The sequence below is a fragment of the Silene latifolia genome, chromosome 2 (genome assembly GCF_048544455.1).
Source record: "Silene latifolia isolate original U9 population chromosome 2, ASM4854445v1, whole genome shotgun sequence".
Classification (NCBI taxonomy): domain Eukaryota; kingdom Viridiplantae; phylum Streptophyta; class Magnoliopsida; order Caryophyllales; family Caryophyllaceae; genus Silene; species Silene latifolia.
The window spans coordinates 168844380-168866638 of NC_133527.1; the positions used below are offsets into that span (position 1 = coordinate 168844380).

Below are 22259 nucleotides of genomic sequence, written 5' to 3' on the forward strand. Positions count from 1 at the left end.
TTTCATTTGTAATAGAGAATAATTCTTGCATTTTCTCATTACACAATATGATTTATGGCAAGGCAGTCTCCATGAATGGAATTTATGTTTTAGATCAGACCAACGAAATATTACACGTAATGAATAAAAAGTTAAAGGTTGGTGACAAAGATCAAACGTATCTATGGCACTGCCGTATGGGACACATTAATGAGAAACGCGTAAAACGGCTCATCAAACATGGAGCTATCTCGGCCTTTGATTTTCAATCATTTGGCACGTGTGAATCATGTCTCATCGGTAAGATGACTCGGATTTCCTTCAAAGGTGTTGGAATGCGCTGCGCCGACCTATTAGGGCTCATACACACGGATGTATGTGGTCCTATGTCAATCACCGCACGAGAAGGCTATAGGTATTTCATCACTTTCACGGACGATTTGAGTAGATATGGCTATGTCTACTTAATGAAGCACAAAAGTGAATCCTTTGAGAAATTCAAGGAATACCAAAATAGGTACAGAACTGTTGGGTAGAAAGATAATAACACTGCGTTCGGATCGTGGTGGCGAGTATCTTTCTCACGAGTTTGATCAACACACCGAAGGATTGTGGGATTGCCCTACGATTAACTCCACCCGGAACACCTCGGTTGAATGGTGTGTCCGAACGGAGAAATCGAACACTACTTGATATGGTTCGATCCATGATGAGTCACACGGTTTTACCCGATTCATTATGGGGTTATGCTCTTTTGTCAGCCGCTCTAATACTTAACCAAGTCCGTCTAAAGTCTGTTGACAAGACTCCATATGAACTATGGAAGGGAACGGTCCCTAACTTGTCCTTTATACGGGTTTGGGGCTGCGAGGCTTATGTCAAGTGGAGACCTGAAGATAAGCTCGGCCCGCGATCGGTCAAGACATACTTTATAGGTTATCCTAAAGGATCACGTGGTCATTACTTTTATTCGCCAACCGAACAACGTGTTTTTGTTGCGGCTAGTGCGACATTCTTAGAGAAGGAATTTCTCGAGAATGCAAAGAGTGATAGAACCTTCGACCTGTCGGAGATTCCAGAACCAAACACCGAGCAACCATTGGAGGAACCTATTCCTTCAATCCCGGCTGCGGTGAATATTCCTGAGGAACCTAGGAGGTCGGGTAGAGTCTCTATTCCTCCGGACAGATACATCGGTATGGTCGAGGAACATGACATAGATGACGTTCTACTCTTAACGAGTAGTGAACCCGCAACCTATAAAGGTGCCATGACAAGTTCTGACTCAAAGCTATGGCTTGAGGCCATGCAATCCGAGATGGACTCCATGTATGAGAACAACGTGTGGGATCTTGTTGACTTACCTGCTAAGGTTCGTCCCCTTCAATGCAAATGGCTTTACAAGATAAAGCATTTGGTGGAAGGTCAACAAGATATCTATAAAGCACGACTAGTTGCTAAAGGTTTCACCCAAGTGCCAGGTTTGCACTACGATGATATTTTTGCACCCGTAGTTATCTTTGCGTTCCATTCGGATTATCTTAGCGATCGCCGCTTTTCATGACTATGAAATTTGGCAAATGGATGTGAAAACCGCCTTCTTAAACGGCTTTTTGGAGGAAGAGTTGTACATGGTACAACCCGAAGGTTTCATCGATCCAGTACATCCTAAGAAAGTGTGCAAGCTTAAGCGTTCCATTTATGGACTTAAGCAAGCATCACGGAGTTGGAATCATCGCTTCGACCAAGTGATAAAAGAAAATGGATTTACTCGATCGGTCGAGGAACCATGTCTATATATCAAGTCGAGTGGGAGCAAGATTGTCTTTCTAATATTGTATGTTGACGACATACTCCTGATTGGGAATGACATACCTCTCTTAACTTCGGTGAAAGTATGGTTGAAGAACCATTTCCAGATGAAAGATCTGGGAGAGGCACAAAGAATTCTTGGCATCCGTATCTATCGAGATAGATCACGACGGATGTTATCTCTCAGTCAGGAGTCTTACATAGACAAAGTCCTAGAGAGATTCAGTATGACTAACTCCAAGAAGGGGTTCCTTCCCATGTCCCTGGGGTGCATTTGAGCAAGTCTCGGGCACCAGAGACAGGAAGAGAGAAAGAGCGCATGACACGGATTCCTTATGCTTCGGCTATAGGATCAATCATGTATGCCATGATATGCACACGTCCGGACGTGGCATATGCATTGAGTATGACAAGTCGATTCCAACAAAGAACCAGGTGAACCACATTGGTTGGCTGTCAAGAACATTCTTAAGTACCTACGGAGGACTAAAGATTGGGCTTTGACTTATGGAGGCGAACAAAAGCTATGCGCAACCGGTTACGCAGATGCTAGCTTCCAAACGGATCGTGATGACTCGAAATCTCAGTCAGGATTCGTTTTTACTCTTAATGGCGCTGCGATCAGTGGAAGAGTTCGAAACAAACTGTTACAAAGCAGATTCTACGACCGAGTCCGAGTACTATGCCGCGTCTGAAGCAACAAAGGAAGCGATATGGATGCGTCAATTCTTACATGGGCTCTCAGTAGTGCCTAGTTCGAATGACCCGATCACCATCTATTGCGACAATAGTGGTGCCATCTTCCAAGCTAAGGAGCCAAAGTCTAGCAACAAGTCTAGACATGTACAACGGAAAGCTCATCTAATCCGGGATTACGTGGAGCAAAAGACAATAGTGATAGAAAAGATTGCTACAGATGATAACATAGCAGATCCTCTCACTAAAGCATTACGACAAGATAAGCATGAAGGGCACGTAAATTCCATGGGAATCAAACGTGTTCTTGAGTTGTAGTACTCTTTTATGGATCGATTCATTCTCCTTTGTACTCTATACGACATCATCGTTTTGATATTTTTTATATATATATTTTGTTTTTCATGTGGAATTGTACGACAATTTTGAACACCACAAAGTGAATTGAACAAACATTATATCTTGTTAGTCCTTAATTGCCCACATGAGCCGATAACTCGGCAATTATTACGTGACGTTGGTTGATGGTGGGTTCAACGAGCCATAAGTCAACAAGGTTGGTGACCAATCACAGAGGCGATTTATACGGATATTTCGTAGGACACAATTGTGACATCGACGTGGAGTCCTAAATGTTTTATAACATTCGATGCCCGGTCGTGGATAGGACTTCCATGGTGATCCTAAGAGTCGATTCTTTGACTATCGATTGTCTCTTGAGACTACGGCAGATTTTGGGTGACTTTGGTTTCTTTCTCACGGTCATCCGTAGGGGGCCAAGTAGATTTTTTCTGGGTCATTTCATGCTTGCTTAGATCGGAAGGAGTCGAGTTGAAGGAAATATTCAGCCTTTATCGGGTACTCGATATTTCTCAGGGCCACTCGAGGAGTCAGAATCGAAATGCATGGCCATGCTCGGATACGGATTCGTTTTATCGGTTAAGTTACTCTCTAGTCGGGGAAACCACTCTAGATACAGATCGATTGTAAAATACGACCTTTGTGGATCCGGATCCGCAAATTGTTTTACATTGAGTGGGAGAAATTTTAAATGAATATGAGAATCGGTTATCGCACCTACACTTGTTCGGACAAGTGGGAGTTTGTTGGAGCTTGTGTCCTCCGGTTAGTGCGGATAACGTCATTGCACATACACTTGTACGGACAAGTGGGAGCTTGTTGGGGTTGGTGTCCTTAACAGTTAGTGCAAGGACTTATAAACCTCTAAAAGGATCAAAGGGCATACTTTGGTATTATTATCAGTTGATCCACGTTTATCAATAACGGTTGGCTTGCTAGATAAGTTTGACGTTATTGTCATACAGATGGCGGTGATCAACTGGTCCCTAAAAGTCACACCTATAGGATACGTTCGAGAGATGTGACAAGATGAAAATCTTGTCATGTAGATGCCAAAATTGACTAACCAAGTTAGTCCGAGTTATTTGACTAGTAATTAGTCAAATATGTGATGTTGAGATATTATATTTAATACGGATTAAATATCATGGGCTAAAGCGAATTAACCTGTTAATTCGTAAAATTAAATATACGTGATTTATATTTAATTAAATGTGTATTGAATGTAATTATACAATACTGTTTTGTCGGACACGAATTAATAATTCAGCTAACCCGTATTATTAGCTGATGCCTTAATTTCCGATAACCGATAACAGTTTATAATCAGACCACGTCATATACACTTAGCGAGTGATGGACCGGACCGCGAGTTTAAGTGAAGAGAAATTGAAAAGCCCATACGGGCTCCTCTCACTCGGTTTGGCCGAGAATCACCAAGATAAAAGGAGAGCTTTCTCCTCTTGTCTAACCTAATTCATTCTTGCTAAAAATTTAGGGTTTCGAAGAGCATTCTTCTCTGTAGAAACCGAGATCTCACATCTCAAGCAAACTCACATCAGTTCTCCCTATATTGCAAGGCAATCGGAGAACACTGTTCTAGCACAAGGGCATATCTCGGACCAAGTCTTGGGTGCAACGATTAGGAGGAAATCTGCTTAGATTTCTGTTCTTTACGCCGCATTTAAAGGACCCGAGGTTGATTTCTAATCTTTATCGTTTCCTTGTTATTTTCGTTTTATGACTATAAATTGCATATGAAATTTTACGTTATAATCCTTAATTCGAAGGGTAGTATACGGATATTAACCCACAGAATCATGATGAGATCACATAAACAAGTTTCATAGATGCAAGCAATTTATTGTTGTAGTGGAATCGAGTTAGTTTATATCTTACAATTCCTAGGAAGTTTTGGGTCTCGAAGCCGAGTCGGTCAAGACTTTACAACACCTACAAGTCGACTTAATTCTCCCAATTCAACTATATGTATGGTCTAACAAGCCTTTAGTTAGTTTATGTCTTACAAGTCTTGTTGAAAGGATAAGAGATTCATGCTAGGTCGTCAATCAAGCATTTCATCAAGCATAACATGTGCATAAGTTGAAACTATAACAAGCAAGCATTCATATTAACTTATTAAGTAAAGATCTACCCCATGATTAACTCCCCTAATCCCCTATTAACCCTAGTTAAAGAACTACTCACTCATTACCATGGAAATCATGTTAATAATGGTGTCATTCATTTTAACAAGTATAAACATGGTGGAAGAGTAAAGCAATAAACAAATATTAAGTAAAGAGTAAGAAGATTGTACCAACTTAGGATGATCAAAATAGAATGCTAAGAATAATAAAAGAAAACTTGATTGATGATGAAAAGTTGTCAATTCTCCAAATAAATCCCAATAATCTTCAATTACCCAACTAGATCTAAGAGTTCTTGAACAATAATTAAGGAAGGATTAATAAGTAATTAAACTAATTGATGTCTAATCTACTCTAATGACTTGATACTCATCTCCTATTACAAGAGAGTATTTATACTAAGTACAAGTATTAGGTTAACTAAGGGCTTAAATGACGATTAAGCCCCTTAAATGAGTTTAACGCCTTGCAAGTCCTGCTTTGGGATGCACGACCTACTGCTGTTTCCCGCTCATGCTGCATCAAAGGACGCTCGACCTTCCTTAGGGAAGCCCGGGCTGTGCTGTGGGACGCCCGGTCTGGCTCTGGGTCGCCCGTCCTTCCTTGCAGATTTTCTTCTTCTTCATTTGGCTGCCTCATGATCCGTGGGGATCATTGAGCAGTCGTGGAGGTCCTTCGTCATTGCCCGTTTACTTGTTCTATCAACTTAGGCCTTTAGTATCGGTCTCCTCTTTGATGCTTGGTCGTTAGATGCGATCAATTTAGCTCCGTTTTGCTCCATACACGCAAGGCTAGCGCTCCTTCTCTACCAAGGACACAAAACCTCATAGAATATGCAAAGTAGGAAGCTTAAGATAGAAACGACCCTAATACATGCTAGAAAGCATAGGAACGAGGCTAGTTAAGGGACTAAATGTGCATAAATATGAGTCACATCATGCCCCCTCTATGCCGATGAATAATGATGACTTTATCCGTGAAGACGAGTTTGGGGGTGGGCATGATGATGATGATGATGATGACGGTCTAGACTCCGACTCTGAGGCGGCCTAGTAATGATGGCTAACCTCACTCCCGTTCCAATCCAAATGCTAAGTATGATCGCTTTTATCCAAATCTCTCATTCATATTTCATTTCCGTATGCATGTAGTTAGTTGTAAAATATGTAGAATATGTATGCCATCTAGTTGCATTTTATATAGTTGCATTAGATTTAATTTTTTGTAAAATAAGTCGCATATAGGATTGCATTCATATAGACTAGATTGCATCGTATTTCAATTTTTGCGTTTAGTTAAAGCATGCATTGCATTCTTAGTCAAAAAGACAAAAAAAATTGAAAAATTGAAAAATCATACAAAAACATGTTATTTTCTTTTCAGTAATTTGCCTCCTATCCACACTTCATTCATCAGTGAATGTTGTAAATAATAAGTGTGGGGAGGAGGCCCAAAAAAACACAAAAACAAGTTATTTGATTTTAAGAAAATCTCCAAAACAATAAAAACATGTTATTTCCTTTCCAAAATTTGAAAAATACAAAAATACGTTCTTTATTTTTCCTATTCTCTCCCTATACTTTGTTCCATTGAGGACAATGTAAAATTCAAGTGTGGGGAGGGAAATATCCACTTTGTGCATATTCTTAATAATTGTACATATTTACTTGTATATATTTGAGAAAGTTTTCAAAAATGCCTAAAAATTGAAAATTTTCAAAAATTCAAAAAAATATTGCATTGTATATATATGTTGGTCTAACAAGTGGCGCAGGCACATACGGAATATTTGAAACATTAGGAGACCACAAGACCGCTTGGTATAATCTTTTCGATCTCTTTCTTCTTTTTCATTCCTCTTCTTTTACATTTTTTGTGTTGTTGAAAGAGAATGGGCTATGTTGATGAAGATGTTCCATTTTGGAACTTGGTGTGTGTTGCTTATCTGCTGCTAGGTTAGAGAATTATTTGCACGTTTACTTATGTTGCTAGTTTAGAATTGCATCTTGTATTTTGTAAATACTTGTTTGTGCTTTAAATTCCGTTTGCATCAAATTTGTACATATTTTATGACAAAATGTGGTCTAGGAAGGGAGCATGATACCCTCTATGATGATATCGGCTTAGCCGTGTCTTCCCCCTCCTAGTGGCTTGCACCTTGTGACCTCCTTGTTATGGTATTTGCTTGCAAATACCTGGGAAATGAGGCATGACCGGAGAGTATTGACCACCTTGTGAGACCAAAGACCGTAGTCTAGGCCTAGATTTTGACATAGCTACTTATATGTGAGATTTAGAGCCTCCTTTGGACCGGTACATCCATACCCGGTCTCCCTTAGGTTGTGAGTATGCTCCTTGCGTGGCATGTCACATCACGACGCATAAGCGTGGCGTCCTTTCCTTTTTTACCATGAGATGTTCATTTTGTGTGCATAACTTAAAACAATTCGTTGCATATTATTTTTGAGCCTTACATTGCCAAATAAGCCTAATTTTCAGCCCTTTAGACTAGGACCGATTTTGCTAACCCCTTTTCAGCCCCAACCTTCCATTTGACACGCACAAAACCCACTACATACCATAAACAACCTTCCTTGATCAAGAAAGTTGTCAACATGTTGTCGGTTGTATGAAGAAGGGTACTTAAGTCTTAGTTGATGAGTTCTAGCTAAGCTCATTTGAGTCGGAATAACGGTTTTCATTTGGTTTGTTTTGAATAAAGAGGTTTTGAAAAAGAAAAGAAAAGAAAATAGAAAAGAACAAAAATGTCAAAAGAACAAAAATCACTTGTCATGTATCTATATTATGTTTATGTGAAAAAGTCGTGCAACACTCATTATTCATCATGGAAGGAGTAGAAAAAGGCGTTGCTAAATGAAGGGCACACGATGTTTTTCCAAATGAGTCGAATTTCCAAGTTTTTATGTGATCTTAGGTAACTAATGTCATATTTTTGATTCATTCATTTGTTGTAATAAGTCGGGAGAAATGGAATTTTGACAACTTCTTGATGTGTAGCTCCACATTATCCATAATGGTGCTTGCACCAATCCCGTTTTGACCCATCACCTAGCCCCGTTACAACCCCTGTTTCTTTTTATGCACATTTTCGCTTTTTCCATCTCGTATATACGTAGGAGGAGATTCCACGCTAGATTGCGAGCATGTCTCACGAGTCGAGTAGTTGAGTGATTTTGGCTTTTTTTTGGCCCAAAAATCACCCGTCCTTCAAATGAGCGACAAGTGAAAACCGTGAGGAAGTCGGTAGTCTAGGTCCTCTTAGCCATGGGTCAACTTGGTCGAATCTTGAGTTGTGTCATGTCAATCTTGAAGGTTAGGCTTTGTTTCCCCCCTTTCCCGCCTTTGAATTTGTTTCCTTGGCAATTGGTTGTCACACTTAGATTGCTTGAGCCACGACTAGGGGGTTGACACCCCGTTAAGACTATGAGATGGTATCTCCCAACCGAAACCTTTAGTTTTTGAAACAAAACCCTCCGCTTAGATAAGGAAAGGGGTTGACTTTTTGATTGATGCATCCTAAGCTTGATTATGTGCTTGAATGTTGGATGTGTCTAGTTTTTCCGCAAGCCCCCACTTGCCTTGCAAAGGAGTGCATACCTCATTGCATTCCATTATGAGTTGAAGGGGCGAAGAAGGCCCGTTAATTGCCTATCATCGGATATTATTAGTGTAGTTAAGCTCTAGTCTAATAAGGGTTTCATTTTTTTGCTCACTTACTTACTCGGGGATGAGAAATGTTCAAGTGTGGGGAGGTTTGATATATGGTCAATTTATACCATTTCCCCTCTTAATTCTCATGCATTTTGACTCCATTTGACACGGTTTTGCACGTCTTTACTTGTATTTTGCATCCCGGTTCCCTATCCTATGTACTTGTGTCTCATCTTGTAGGATTTGAGATGGAAACAGGGGAATGGGAGCAAGAAAGACGGGATTAGAAGCTAAAATGAGGAGAATAAGAGGAGAAAGCCGAGAAGAGGTTCCCAGCCGGTAGGCCGGCTAGCCGGCTAGGAATCCTCCCCTTGAAGAACAAGGAAGAAATTGGAGAGGAATTACAAGAAGTTCCCAGTCGGGCAGCCTACCGGCAGCCGGTGCACCGGTTGGGAAAGCGTGAAGAAGGAAGATAAGCTAGAAAATGAAGAAGAGTTACAGCGAGCGCCGAGCCGGCACCCCACCGGCGGCCGACGCACCGGCCGTGCATACCTGATGACTCTCAATTATCAAGCAACCATCAGAAGACTCCCAGCCGGGCAGCCTACCAGCGGCCGACCCACCGGCTGGGACACACTCTCCGCATTTTTTACTTCCTTTGTAATTTTTGACCTATTTTCCTTGTAAACTATAATAAATACCCCCCTCCCTTAATCATTTCGACACATAACCCTAGATCTGAAATTATTTCCCTTTTAATTCAAGTATTCTTAAGCAAGCTTTAATCTTTCCCTAATCAAACATTAATTACTTAGTAATTTAGCTTAGAATTTGTTCATATCAATTGTTTACATTTGGTATTGGGTTGTAATTTGAAGATTGGTGAAAATTCTTCTTCCATTTAATCCAAGATTGCAACTTTGTCTCTTATTGGTATAATTCTTCTTCTAGTTTGTTTACCTTTCCATTGTTTACATATTCAAGTTTGCTTAATTAGTTAATCTCTTCAACATGTTTTCTTCTACTTGTTATATGTCAAAGTTTCCATCTTTTGTATTGGTTGTTGTCACCATGTGGGAGATTGTTGGGAAATGTGTCCTCAACAATAGTGCGATCACATGATTTAAATATCATTATTAAATCTCATATTAAGAATACGTGAGGGATGATTCTTTATACAGTCGACTGACCGTCATTAATCGGTAATGATTGGCTAACTAGAGTTTGACATTACTGTCGTGTGACGGTGGTGGTCAGTTGATCCCTTTAGGTCACACCTATAGGATGAGGCCCAAATAGATATTTAATTAATTGTATGTGATACGAATTAATTAATTCCTTAATTATGGGAGTGCAATTTTGCGTCTTATTGTAATGTGATTAAATAAGATTAGATTTAGTAATTAAGTGTTATATTACTAAATTGGTTGAGGTATTAATAGAAGTTTTGAGGTAGAGGTAATTAGTTATTTAAAGTTACAAGAAGTTGTAATTTTAACTAACTAATAATTATGGGACCCATTATATGTTGATATAATGATAGTATACTACTCAAAAAGTGAAGTGTATATTATATTATTAATTGTAATATTTAAGTGTTAAATGATTACCTTAATAATTAAATATGTAAGATAGTTAAACATATGACTTATAAGCATTTGTGGGACAAATGACAAAAGGCAAAAATGGACCAAAAATGGTCCAAATTTTCGGCCATATTAAGAGCACAAGAGATGCTCTTTTGTCTTATGTTGATGTTGGTTATTGTGTGATTGTGACATATCACACTAGCCTTTACATGCTACATCTTACACCTAGGCTTCCTACACTCTACCTACAGTAAACAATAGAGTAAAAACAAAAGCACAAGATTCCCTACATGGGTAAAAGGCCACCGGTTTTTTGGCCTTAATAAGAGAGCATTATTTGCTCATTTTTCTAGTGTGGTGCTTGTGTTGTTTATCTCTCTATTTTTCCTCATATGCTATTGCAACAAACTCTCTACAATACTAATACTCTCCAATCTATTACTAGAGGTAGTAATACAAGAACATTAGTATTATTAAGGATATATTTCTACTACATATCTAGTTAATATTAGTAGGAATTTTTGGGATTAATCTTGGGTGCAATTTATTGGAGTGGCTTCTATACTTGGAGTCTTAGGAGGATCATCCATATCATTAAGCTCAAGAACAAGTGAAGGAAGGTGACCTTACTTGTGCCCATATTTTCGAACCATTTAACAATGTAAGGAACATTGTTTTTCTTATAAATCTTTCATTTTGTTATGCATGCACTAGATCTAAAGAACAAATAATTAACAAGTTAATTAGTTCACTATTAGAGGAATCTAATAATAGGTATATGAACCTAACAAGTGGTATCAGAGCATAAGGATGTTGCATGCATAATCGGTTATTGTTTTTCCGAGTTAAAATGTTAACATATAAAACTAAAAATTTGTGATTTATAAGTATATGCCACAAAATCACCATGCAGGTTATATATTCTGGTCCTAAAATATTTTTAGGTCATTTTTATGATTTATGAAAATTTATTGCTCATTTTAATGATTTTTGGTCATTTTATTACATTTTTATGACTAAAATGGAAATTAAAATGCTAAAAATAGTTAAACTAAGTTTATGACCTTGGAATTTTATATGACCTCACATGCATATTTTACAAGTTGTGTGTAAAAAGTCGAGTTAATTTGATTAATATTGCATGATTTATGATTTTTATGAGATAAAAATGGATTAAAAGAGGTAAAATGGTTAAAATTAGTTAAATTTCGAATTAAGCCATGATATTTTAATATGATGTCACATGCATAATTTACAGAGATTATGTAAATTTGTAGATTTTATGATCTCTTTTAGCATGATTTATGGATTTTTGAGTAAAAATGGCATAAATAGTGACTATTTTAGCAACAATTAGCTAAAACGTATTGCATGGCTTGAGAAAATTATTTTAAGTTGCATTAATATCCCACTATTCAGATCTAAAGTTGTAAAAATTATTGGATTAATTTTCGGATACTTTATGTATTTTATGAGATAAAATCGATAAAATGCAACTATATATTTTCTCAAAATTAATTCGAAAATTTTAACCATGTTTTTTTGACATTATGAGGGTCATGGAATTATTCCATAATGTTCAAAAATTTAAAATTCAAATTTTCAAATTTCTATAATTTAATTTGGATTTATTTCATATAAATAATGATTTTAAGGTCAAAAATGAGCATAAAATTAAATCAAGTTGAATTATTGTCAAAAATTGAGTGATGACTAATTTTTGAGTCCTAAAAAGTGTTAGGATAATTAACTTGAGCTTAGATGTGATTTAAGTGTTAATTAGTGATTTTAAAAGGTTAATATCACACATTTCCATAAAACCGGGTTATATGTACGACATAAGTTAAATAGGGCGATTTGGCACATCATTTGGCATGATAGGTACATATTATAATGCTGCATATTTCAATTGTTGAATGTCTTTTATTTATATAATTTTGAATTATGTAATTTTATCTTAGTATGGCCTTAGTTTAATCAATATTACCCGTAATGAAAGGGAATATTGATTCGGTTGTAATTTAATGTGATCTCGTATCACTTTTATTTTATTAGTTTTTCCATTTTACAAATGTATAATAGGAATAGCTTTGTATTTTTATTATTATTTGTAATTATGGAGCATCTTCAAGACGGTGCCATTCGGAAAGGTGATCCGACGAAGACGGTGTCTTGGGAGGCGTGCCAATTGAAGATTCAAGGGACCAAAGGAGTTGGTTTCCGAATATGTAATAGATTATTTAATTTTCTATTTTAGGAAGGTCATACTAGGAATTTTATTTATTGCTTTGCATTTCTTTTAATATGTTGCATGCATTGCCAAATCGCCATAACAACACATGCATATCATATCGAGTCATCGACCGTGTCAATTGTAATTATCGTAGTTCACCGCTTTAGTTCACTTAAAATGTGATAGATAATAAATTGACAAGACCTCTCACATATAATAATTGAGATAAAGCCTTACCAAATAGTAGAAACCCATGAAGTACCAATTTCATAAGGGAGTTAATCCGGCTTCACCGTAATACAAACCTTGTTACGTTGGCGAAGTGGGGTAATAAAATGTTATTACATCGAAATTTGGATTGAGCTCAACGGAAGTATTGTTGACCGTAGTCGCATGTGTTCCGGGCTAAAGATGAGAATTAGAGTAATTTTTATCGACCGAGAGTTCTAAAAGTAGAATCGATTAAAGAGTTAATCCACCGAGTTATATTAATAAGGGATGAATCGGCTCACCGTGCCCGAGTTGATATGAATTTGGATCTCGAAATCATTTATGTAGTTGGGTGGAGGTCACTATATAAATGCAATGCTTGTAGTTAAATTTACGAGTATTATTAAAATGATAGATGATAATTAATTCCTTCATTTCCTATTTGTAGTCAAATTTGTTTAATCAACCGCAATGGCAACTCCAATCACGTCCGCATCCACTAGTTCCACCACGCTTACCAATGTGTCATGGCTCCGATCCTTCATGGATCGATGTAAGTTAGAAAAGAATGGGTCTAATTTCGCCGATTGGGACGCGCAACTTCGCTTGGCCGCGCAAGGCGACGACAAGCTTCGTTACCTTACCGAGGCATCTCCCACCGAACCTAATACTAGGTCCACCCCCGCCGCTAGGCAAACCTATGAGGTTTACCAAAGGGAGTCGGCCGCGATCAAAAATGTGTTGATCTTTGCTATGAAGGCCGAACTCCAACGAAGTGCTATAAAGATTAGCACCGCTCATGAGATCTACATGAAGCTTGTGAACATGTTTTCACGAGCTCCTAGGGTCATTCAATATGAGGCGGCTTCCGCATTCTTTGATCTAAACATCAAAGAGAGCCAAAAGGTGAGCCCACATGTGCTCAAGTTGATGGAGCATGTTGAGACCTTGAAAATGCATAAGGTGGAAATTCCCAATGAACTCGTAATTGATCGAATTCTTCATTCCCTTAACAAAATCAAGGCATATGTTCAATTCCGGGTGAATTTTAATATGCAAGATAAGAAAGTTTCCCTTGATGAGTTGCACAAAATGCTTGTGCAAGCCGAAAGGGACATGGGGCTAAGTGTTAGCACCACCAAAGATGTGCTCAATGTCAATCATAAGAGCAAGAGAACCTTCAAGAAAGGCGGGAAGAAAGGGAAGAAGCGAACTCCCAACAGGAATATAGCTAAAGCTTGTGAAGCTAGTACCTCCAAGCCCAAGTACAGTGCCCCCACCGGGGACAAGTGCCACTATTGTTGTGGTGTTGGGCATTGGAAGAGGAACTGTTCCAAATACCTTGGCGACATCAAAGCTGGAAAGGTTATTCCAGTAGGTATATAACTATCCCTATCTTTTATGTTTCAATCTCAATTAGTATGTGATACAAGTTGTGATGATTACCCTTTTTATTGTAAATAGGGCCTCCTACCAAGGACAAAGGCAAGGAAAAGCAAACCTAGAGGATCATATGGGAAGCTAGAGTAGCCGACCGTGGTGATGGATCAAAGGAAGCTTGGATTTTATTTGCTTTGTCTTTAATTTTATGATGTATTTCAAGTTTTTAGAACTATTTTGATTTCCTTGTGTGACTTGGAAATTGGTTTGTATCCTTTAAACACGGGTTGTATTTTGGATATTGGTGATTTGGTTTTCAACCCAAATCACTTGTTTTGTTATGTTATTTGTTCTAAAATCATCATCATAAATTACTTGCGTAGTGAAATATTAGATAAACAACTCAAATTGATCATATAGACGATTATGATGATGGGATCATTATATGTCCATAAGCTATGAATTTGATTCTCCTTATGTCATCATTACTAAAAGTAACAACTTACTTATGTAAGATCAATTAAAGTTGTAATGAGTTTTTTGAACTCATCAAGTAGGGAATTCACGATACCATATGGACACATTATTCTAAACGGATGGTCAACCAGGATATACCTAGAATAGAGAGTCTATTAAACAGACGACATGGATAAGACTCGCATTTTATCAAGCTGCCATGTTAGGATGGCCTTTTGAATGCTAACACATAGTCTAGATAAAATCCTAATACTCCGTTAAATATATATGTTTGTGACTTACAAAGCTATCTCTCAAGAATATAGATGTATTTCTGAGAGATAGAGTGGGAGTAGATTGAATCGTCACAAACATGTCTTATAGTTGAAATGTTACTTTGTGAAAGTAATAGAATTATAGAGTGGGAGTTGGTATTGAACTATTATCTATGAAGATAGTATAAGAGCATAGTTCAGTGGGAGTTTATCGCACATGTCTTATTGTTCAAAAATTACTTTGCGAAAGTGATTGTATCATGACCTTGTTATATACGAGCCGTAGCATTACAATCCGAAAATTGTTGCTCATGAGTAGATTTACTTTAAGGCGAGGGTCTCCTCAAAAGTAAATAGAGCTTTAGAGTACATAAATGCATAAGATTTACATGAAGATGTTGATCAAGATAAATTGTGTTAGGAATTGCCGCATTTCATTTTAATGAAGAATGGCAAATAGAATTCGCTTTTCTAAAATGGGAATTTAGAGAAGAAAGTGTTTGAAACACAAAACCTTAGATGAAGATCTAAGAATCCTAACATATTATGCGTAGCTATCTTAAGTGATCACAAGATGGTCTTAAGCTAGCATTAAAGGATTATACTTTTCGTTCATATGATAATAGTGGATGGGTTCATTCACATGATTGAAGAATCAAGATTATACATGAAGTTAAGTGGGAGCTAGAATTGTTCTCCATGTCTTATATGTTGATAACATATTACTTATTGAGAATAATGTACCAAATCTCTCTTCTGGCAAGAGTGATTGGGAGACTAGGAAAATGTGCAATATACTTTAGATTACCGAATCTATGTGAGAGTATATTGGCATAGAGTTGAGAGTCTTATGAGGATAAGTTCTTTCGTATCTGTTTAACATCAACAAAGTTGAATGGCTTATTCATGATGATGAAAGTGGAATTACTATGATGGAATCATAGTCGTTCACTGAACTCATTGAGTTGTTGATTACATGAAATCGATTGCTAATGTTTCCGCCATTAGAACGATTATGTATGCCAACAGACGCACATGCTGTGATGTACCATATGCTAGGTACATTATGAGTCAATAATAAGTTAATTCATAAGATGGGCTTGTGAAAGCCTTAAAGTACAATTGATGACTTGTACACATGTTTGGATGATAAACTAAGTTAGGTGTAGAAGGGTTGCACAAACTTTAGTTTCCAAGCTTAAAAGGATTTGATGAAATCCTAAGCTAATGTTATTGACAATGGAGTAAGAAACTAAGAAAAGTGTTTTAGTTTCGAGCATTGCAAATTTTACAAAAGGAATCCAAGTAAATTGTGATAAAATCGTCAATGTATGGATTAAGGGTGAATCCTTCTACAAATGATTTTGTCACAAGTTATGTGATAACAGTGGGAGCATCTTTCAAGTTAAAGAGCCCAAGTCTAGTAAGAAGTCTAGACATATAAATTCATGTTATTCGAGATAACATCGAATTGAAGAAAATAGCAATTGATAAAGTTGGAATATATGGATATCGGGTATGTCCACTTGCCAAACTTGTATTGCATTTTAACTAGTGTTCATAATACACTAAAGATTATAGAATATGAAGTAGTAATAGTGTATTGACTATTCATATGTGATAATCACATTTATCGTTTGAGTTTTATTAAACTCACCCGCTACCTTGTCGTATCCGAATGGGTTGTAGAGACAAATTGAACCTCATTAAAGTGAACTGGATTAACATGGTATTCGCCCCTAGTTACTTATATGAGGTGACGTCTCCAAGTGACTAGAGTGTGATGCGAATGATGGCAAGTTCAAGTGCCATAGAGTCATATGGGATGACTAGTCGATCACATAGGCAGACTGTATGGGACAACTTTTGTCGAGCGCAATGACCGCTTATAGAGTTCTGGTAATTCATAAAGCCTGGTCGTGGCAAGAGCTACTATAGTATTCTTATGAGTCAATTCTTTTGACTAGAGACTATTCGCCCAAGTTGGCACAACTTCTGATTAGCTTTGATTTATACTCTACGATTTCGTAAATGAGGTCAAATTGGGTATATTTTGGGTTATGATGAACTGTGGCTGAACGAAGGGAATAGGGCGATAGGAATTGTCCACCCCTTGTCAGGGTTGTTTGAAATCTCAAGGCCACTCGAGGAGTAGTTAACTGGAAATGCGTGGCCACGCTCGGAAAGTATCTCTGATAGATAACTCCGGTCAGACAGTTAATCTCCAGATCGAGAAAACCACTCAAGATATGATCAAATGTAAGTACGACCTGCAAGACACCTTGCATTGAGTGGAAGATTGTAATAGGACAAGAGAATTGGTAACGCACACTTGTCGAGGACAAGTGGGAGATTGTTAGGAAATGTGTCCTCAATAATAGTGCGATCACATGATTTAAATATCATTATTAAATCTCATATTAAGAATACGTGAGGGATGATTCTTTATACAGTCGACTGACCGTCATTAATCGGTAATGATTGGCCAACTAGAGTTTGACATTACTGTCGTGTGACGGAGGTGGTCAGTTGATCCCTTTAGGTCACACCTATAGGATGAGGCCCAAATAGATATTTAATTAATTGTATGTGATACGAATTAATTAATTCCTTAATTATGGGAGTGCAATTTTGCGTCTTATTGTAATGTGATTAAATAAGATTAAATTTAGTAATTAAGTGTTATATTACTAAATTGGTTGAGGTATTAATAGAAGTTTTGAAGTAGAGGTAATTAGTTATTTAAAGTTACAAGAAGTTGTAATTTTAACTAACTAGTAATTATGGGACCCATTATATGTTGATATAATGGTAGTATACTACTCAAAAAGTGGAGTGTATATTATATTATTAATTGTAATATTTAAGTGTTAAATGATTACCTTAATAATTAAATATGTAAGATAGTTAAACATATGACTTATAAGCATTTGTGGGACAAATGACAAAAGGCAAAAATGGACCAAAAATGGTCCAAATTTTCGGCCATATTAAGAGCACAAGAGATGCTCTTTTGTTTTATGTTGATGTTGGTTATTGTGTGATTGTGACATATCACACTAGCCTTTACATGCTACATCTTACACCTAGACTTCCTACACTCTACCTACAGTAAACAATAGAGTAAAAACAAAAGCACAAGATTCCCTACATGGGTAAAAGGCCACCGGTTTTTTGGCCTTAATAAGAGAGCATTATTTGCTCATTTTTCTAGTGTGGGTGCTTGTGTTGTTTATCTCTCTATTTTTCCTCATATGCTATTGCAACAAACTCTCTACAATACTAATACTCTCCAATCTATTACTAGAGGTAGTAATACAAGAACATTAGTATTATTAAGGATATATTTCTACTACATATCTAGTTAATATTAGTAGGAATTTTTGGGATTAATCTTGGGTGCAATTTATTGGAGTGGCTTCTATACTTGGAGTCTTAGGAGGATCATCCATCTCATTAAGCTCAAGAACAAGTGAAGGAAGGTGACCTTACTTGTGCCCATATTTTCGAACCATTTAACAATGTAAGGAACATTGTTTTTCTTATAAATCTTTCATTTTGTTATGCATGCACTAGATCTAAAGAACGAATAATTAACAAGTTAATTAGTTCACTATTAGAGGAATCTAATAATAGGTATATGAACCTAACAAGTAGTGCCTTACTAGGATGGAGGGGGATCTTATATAGAGTTATAGGATTGGATTATGACATAGAGAGACTACAATCCTTGAGTATATGCTTGTTGGTTTTATCATGCACATAAGGTGTTTGTGAGAATGCTTGAATGAGAATTTAGGTGTTTGCACTATCTTTTCTACTTGTTGGGTGAGAGCTTGACTAGTATCTAGGAATTACATGATAAAATCGTGGGTTTGGTTAATTAAGTGAGGACTTAATCAATCTTAACCTAGGGTTTGTCTCACATCGAGAGGTTGGGTCTTTCCTTTGCATTCGCTCTTGGATTTTGTTAATTTATGTGTACTTCCTTCTTTATCTATGAACCCGAACATCCTAGTTTCCTTAATCGTTGTCTCTTATCATTCTAGTAATCACTTGGCTTTTAATTGCTTTAGCTTTAATTTCGTTAATTAGTCTTAAAACCAACTCATCATCTTAGATTGAACTAAACTAGTGTCTAGACAAACAATCCTAGAGCCGTAATAGCCGTCCTTTGGGTTCGACCCTCACGTACACACGACAACCTCGTACACTTGTAAGGAGTAGATATAAAATTTGTTTAATAGTGGGAATGGATCAATCATCTACTTTGGACATCTTTTGACATCGTTTGCTGTAAAAGAGACCCCTCTTGAGGCATGATAACTTGGAGAATCGATCTAAGACCTTTGTCTTTGTCCAAACCTACCATGGGCTTGACTCAACTGAGACTCGAAGAGTAAAAGGGAGAAATAAAGGAAGGGTGGCGCCTCGGAAGAGAAGCCCCCAGGATGAGAAGATGACTCTTGATTTTGGGAAGCTGAGCGCCGACCTAAAGAAGGATCCCCCAGTAAAAGAGGTAGAAATGGAAATTGTGGTTGGAAGGTTGAAATTAAGGTTAAAGGTTGATGGTTCTGGTGGTTGTATCCTTGAGGACTGCCTACGCATTCACGTGTAGTGAAATCAAACCAGGTCGTAGTTCTGAGTCTGTGCCTAATCTATGTTGTTAGGGCCTTAAAGTGCATGGGTCACAAGGGTAACAATCCTTTGGCGACTCAAAGAGCCGATTTGAGATAACTCCCTCTGATCATAGACCAAAGAGGTATAATTAAGTTTGTAAAAATTTCCTTGTCGTGTGAGCACACTCAACGGACCCTAAGGATGAATTGGGTATGTCCCGTTCTGGGTAGCAAAGTATTTGAAGACTTTGTGTCTGGGTCAAGGTGAAACTGGATTGGATATTTGGAATGTGGAGCTCGAAAATAAGAGGCTTTGATGAACAAATCTCTGGAGCTTGAATTTGTGGAGTTAAGGCTCGATGGGATTATGGCTTGTAATATGGCTTAGAAATGGAGTATCCTGGCTTGATGTAGCCTAAGCACATAAAGGTAGGTTAATTGATGTAGGATCAAGTTTTCATGTCTTGGCTCTAAAGGCTGGGTATACTTGACAAGCTTGAGAGGATTCTCAAAATTCATAACTATCTCCCTGTAACGGTCTCGAGAAGGACTTAGGGTATGTGATGTGTGATGTGTGATGTGTGAAAGGTTAAGTGACGGTGCTAGCTGACCATCTTCATCGATGTCTTGATTCTATATAGACTTCAGCATTATTTTGTTCAGTATTTGATATCAGGCTTGTTTTTTATTCAGACTCAGATTCTTGGTCTGGAATATATCTCGGCTTTTTGCTCAGATTCTTGATTCAGGTTTTTGAAGATAACTTTGACTTTGGATATTGACATTGACTTGCTTGATTGAGCCTTCTTCTTTTGACTCTTTTGTCTTGGATTATGGGCATAACTGTGGCCTTGGATATTGGCATCAGTTTCTCTTGATTGAGCCTTCGTCTTTGATCATAGCTCGTATCGTCTTGGATTTGCTTGCTACCATGGATTTGGGTCAAACTAGCACCTTTGGCGTGAAACGGGTTGGTCTTTAGTAAACATGTTGTTTATTGTGGGGAATGGGCTTACCTTCCGTCATGGATCGTTAACAAGGGATATGGTCTGGATTTGTCCTAGAATCTCTTGAGATAGGCCTGTCCTAAACTAGTTATAGCGAGGTTTCTATTGCCAGACATGGAATAGGTAAGGAAAGAATACGGAGTTTCAGATCCTCTTCAATTTGGAACAAAAACGTCGATTAAGTGCACTCACATTGACTTGGCATGCGTTGTTGTTCGTTTTAAAATGTCTCAAACCAATTCTTGTTGTCACAGGAAACGGCAAAGGAAGAGATATGATAGAATATGTGGATTGAAAATTGTACTTTTATTGCAATGATTAATGTATTTAACATAGACTGTAGAAGACACGTGAGTCATGGGACAGCCCCTAGGTTGTCACTAGGAAATAGGAAATAGAAATGAAAACAAAGAAATACAAACAGATACTGGGATGAGTATTGGAAAGAAAGCCTAAGACTCGGACGCAGACTCGGATTCTGACTAAATCTTAGATCCAGACTCATAATCATCGGCCCACGCTTGAACATTTTCCCTTCCAGCAACTGGCTTTGGCATCTGGCTTTAAGCATTCATCCATTTGAGTGCCTCGTCCTCATTGTTTAGGATGATGGGTAGAGAACAGTCAAGAAGGGTTCCTTGACTAGCTGGAGTGGTATATTCATGAGGATTATCTAGACTGTTACGTTGGGTAAAAGCTGAGAGGGACAATTTCCCACTATCAATCATGTCTTGGATCATATGCATTAAACAAAAGCATGCTTATGTGTCATGTTCCCTACCACGATGATGCTGGCAGTATGCATTGCTGTTCCATCTAAGCAATATATTTTCAGGGTCTGGAGTTGGACCGAGCAAATGTAATTTACCCTGTGATACTAACATTTGTAGCGCCTCTACATAAGTGACGCCAAGGTTGGCGAATGCTCTAGGAGCTCGTCCCGGTCTTCTAGGTGGAGCTTTCAAGAGGTTATATCTATCACACTTGTTGTTAGTTTAAGTGAAGATCGATACATGAAACTCACCGCGCTCAATGTTATCTTGAAATGACATGTTTTAGTTTGTGGAAACTCTCGGTGTCATGCCGCCTACCCCTATGGTATTGACAATACGAGTTGTTATCCCACCAAAATTTAGATTTCTTTTCTGGATATGGGGTAGGCCCTATTGGTTGAAGAGACCTAGAGAAGATAATTTGTTCAAGGCTAGGGCATAAGGTATGCCTAAACTTGTGAATGACCTGGGAGAGCTGTTAGGTTTCTTTGACGAATGCTCCATGAGGCTGCTTTGTTGATTTTGATTCCTGGATAAGACGAATTAGAGATAAGTTGCTCCTTTGTTGCTTTCTTCTTAGGACTATCAGGTTGAGGGTTTGTTTGGACACCCTTCATCTTGGGAGATTGGGACTCAAGCTTCCTACCCATTATAGCAAGTTGTTCTTCGAAGATGACAAACTTGCCTTCTACACTAGAAAGCCTAGCGTTTAGACTATTGATGGCTTCCTCTGTCTTGGAAAGTTTGTTGTTAATGGCAACGGAAAGCATGAGCATTCCGTTTTGGATATCGTCTTCTTCGAGCACAATGATTTCTCCGTTATCAAGAGGAGCGAGGAGATGAGAACAACCTAAGAATAATTTCTCGTCATGTTCAGCGCTGCTAGACCCAAGAGGGTCGATCTTCCTGGATTGCTTGACATAAGATGGCACAAGAAGCTTGCCATCCTCGATCTTATCTTGGATAGTGTGTTTCAAAAGAAAACACTCTTCAATATCATGGCCTCTACCTTGGTGGTATAAACAATATTGGTTGCCGTTCCAAAGGT

General features: G+C 37.8%; 2 protein-coding genes across 2 annotated transcripts in view; one reads left to right on the plus strand and one right to left on the minus strand.

Moving 5' to 3' along the window:
• Window positions 1–22259, minus strand: part of LOC141631071 (uncharacterized) — a 204823-nt gene that overhangs the window by 15116 nt on the left and 167448 nt on the right. The window lies entirely within an intron of this gene.
• Window positions 13483–14368, plus strand: LOC141631064 (uncharacterized). Its single transcript, XM_074443786.1, has 2 exons — window positions 13483–14079; window positions 14166–14368. Exons 1-2 carry the CDS (start codon window positions 13512–13514, stop codon window positions 14204–14206), a joined length of 609 nt encoding a protein of 202 aa, XP_074299887.1. The 5' UTR covers window positions 13483–13511; the 3' UTR covers window positions 14207–14368.

What these genes read in the sequence shown, in the direction of transcription:
- LOC141631064 (XM_074443786.1), top strand. Translation starts at nt 13,512, where the DNA reads ATGAAGCTTGTGAACATGTTTTCACGAGCTCCTAGGGTCATTCAATAT. An exon ending in TGGAAAGGTTATTCCAGTAG is followed by an intron (nt 14,080 to 14,165) that starts GTATATAACTAT and finishes TATTGTAAATAG; the next exon opens with GGCCTCCTACCAAGGACAAA.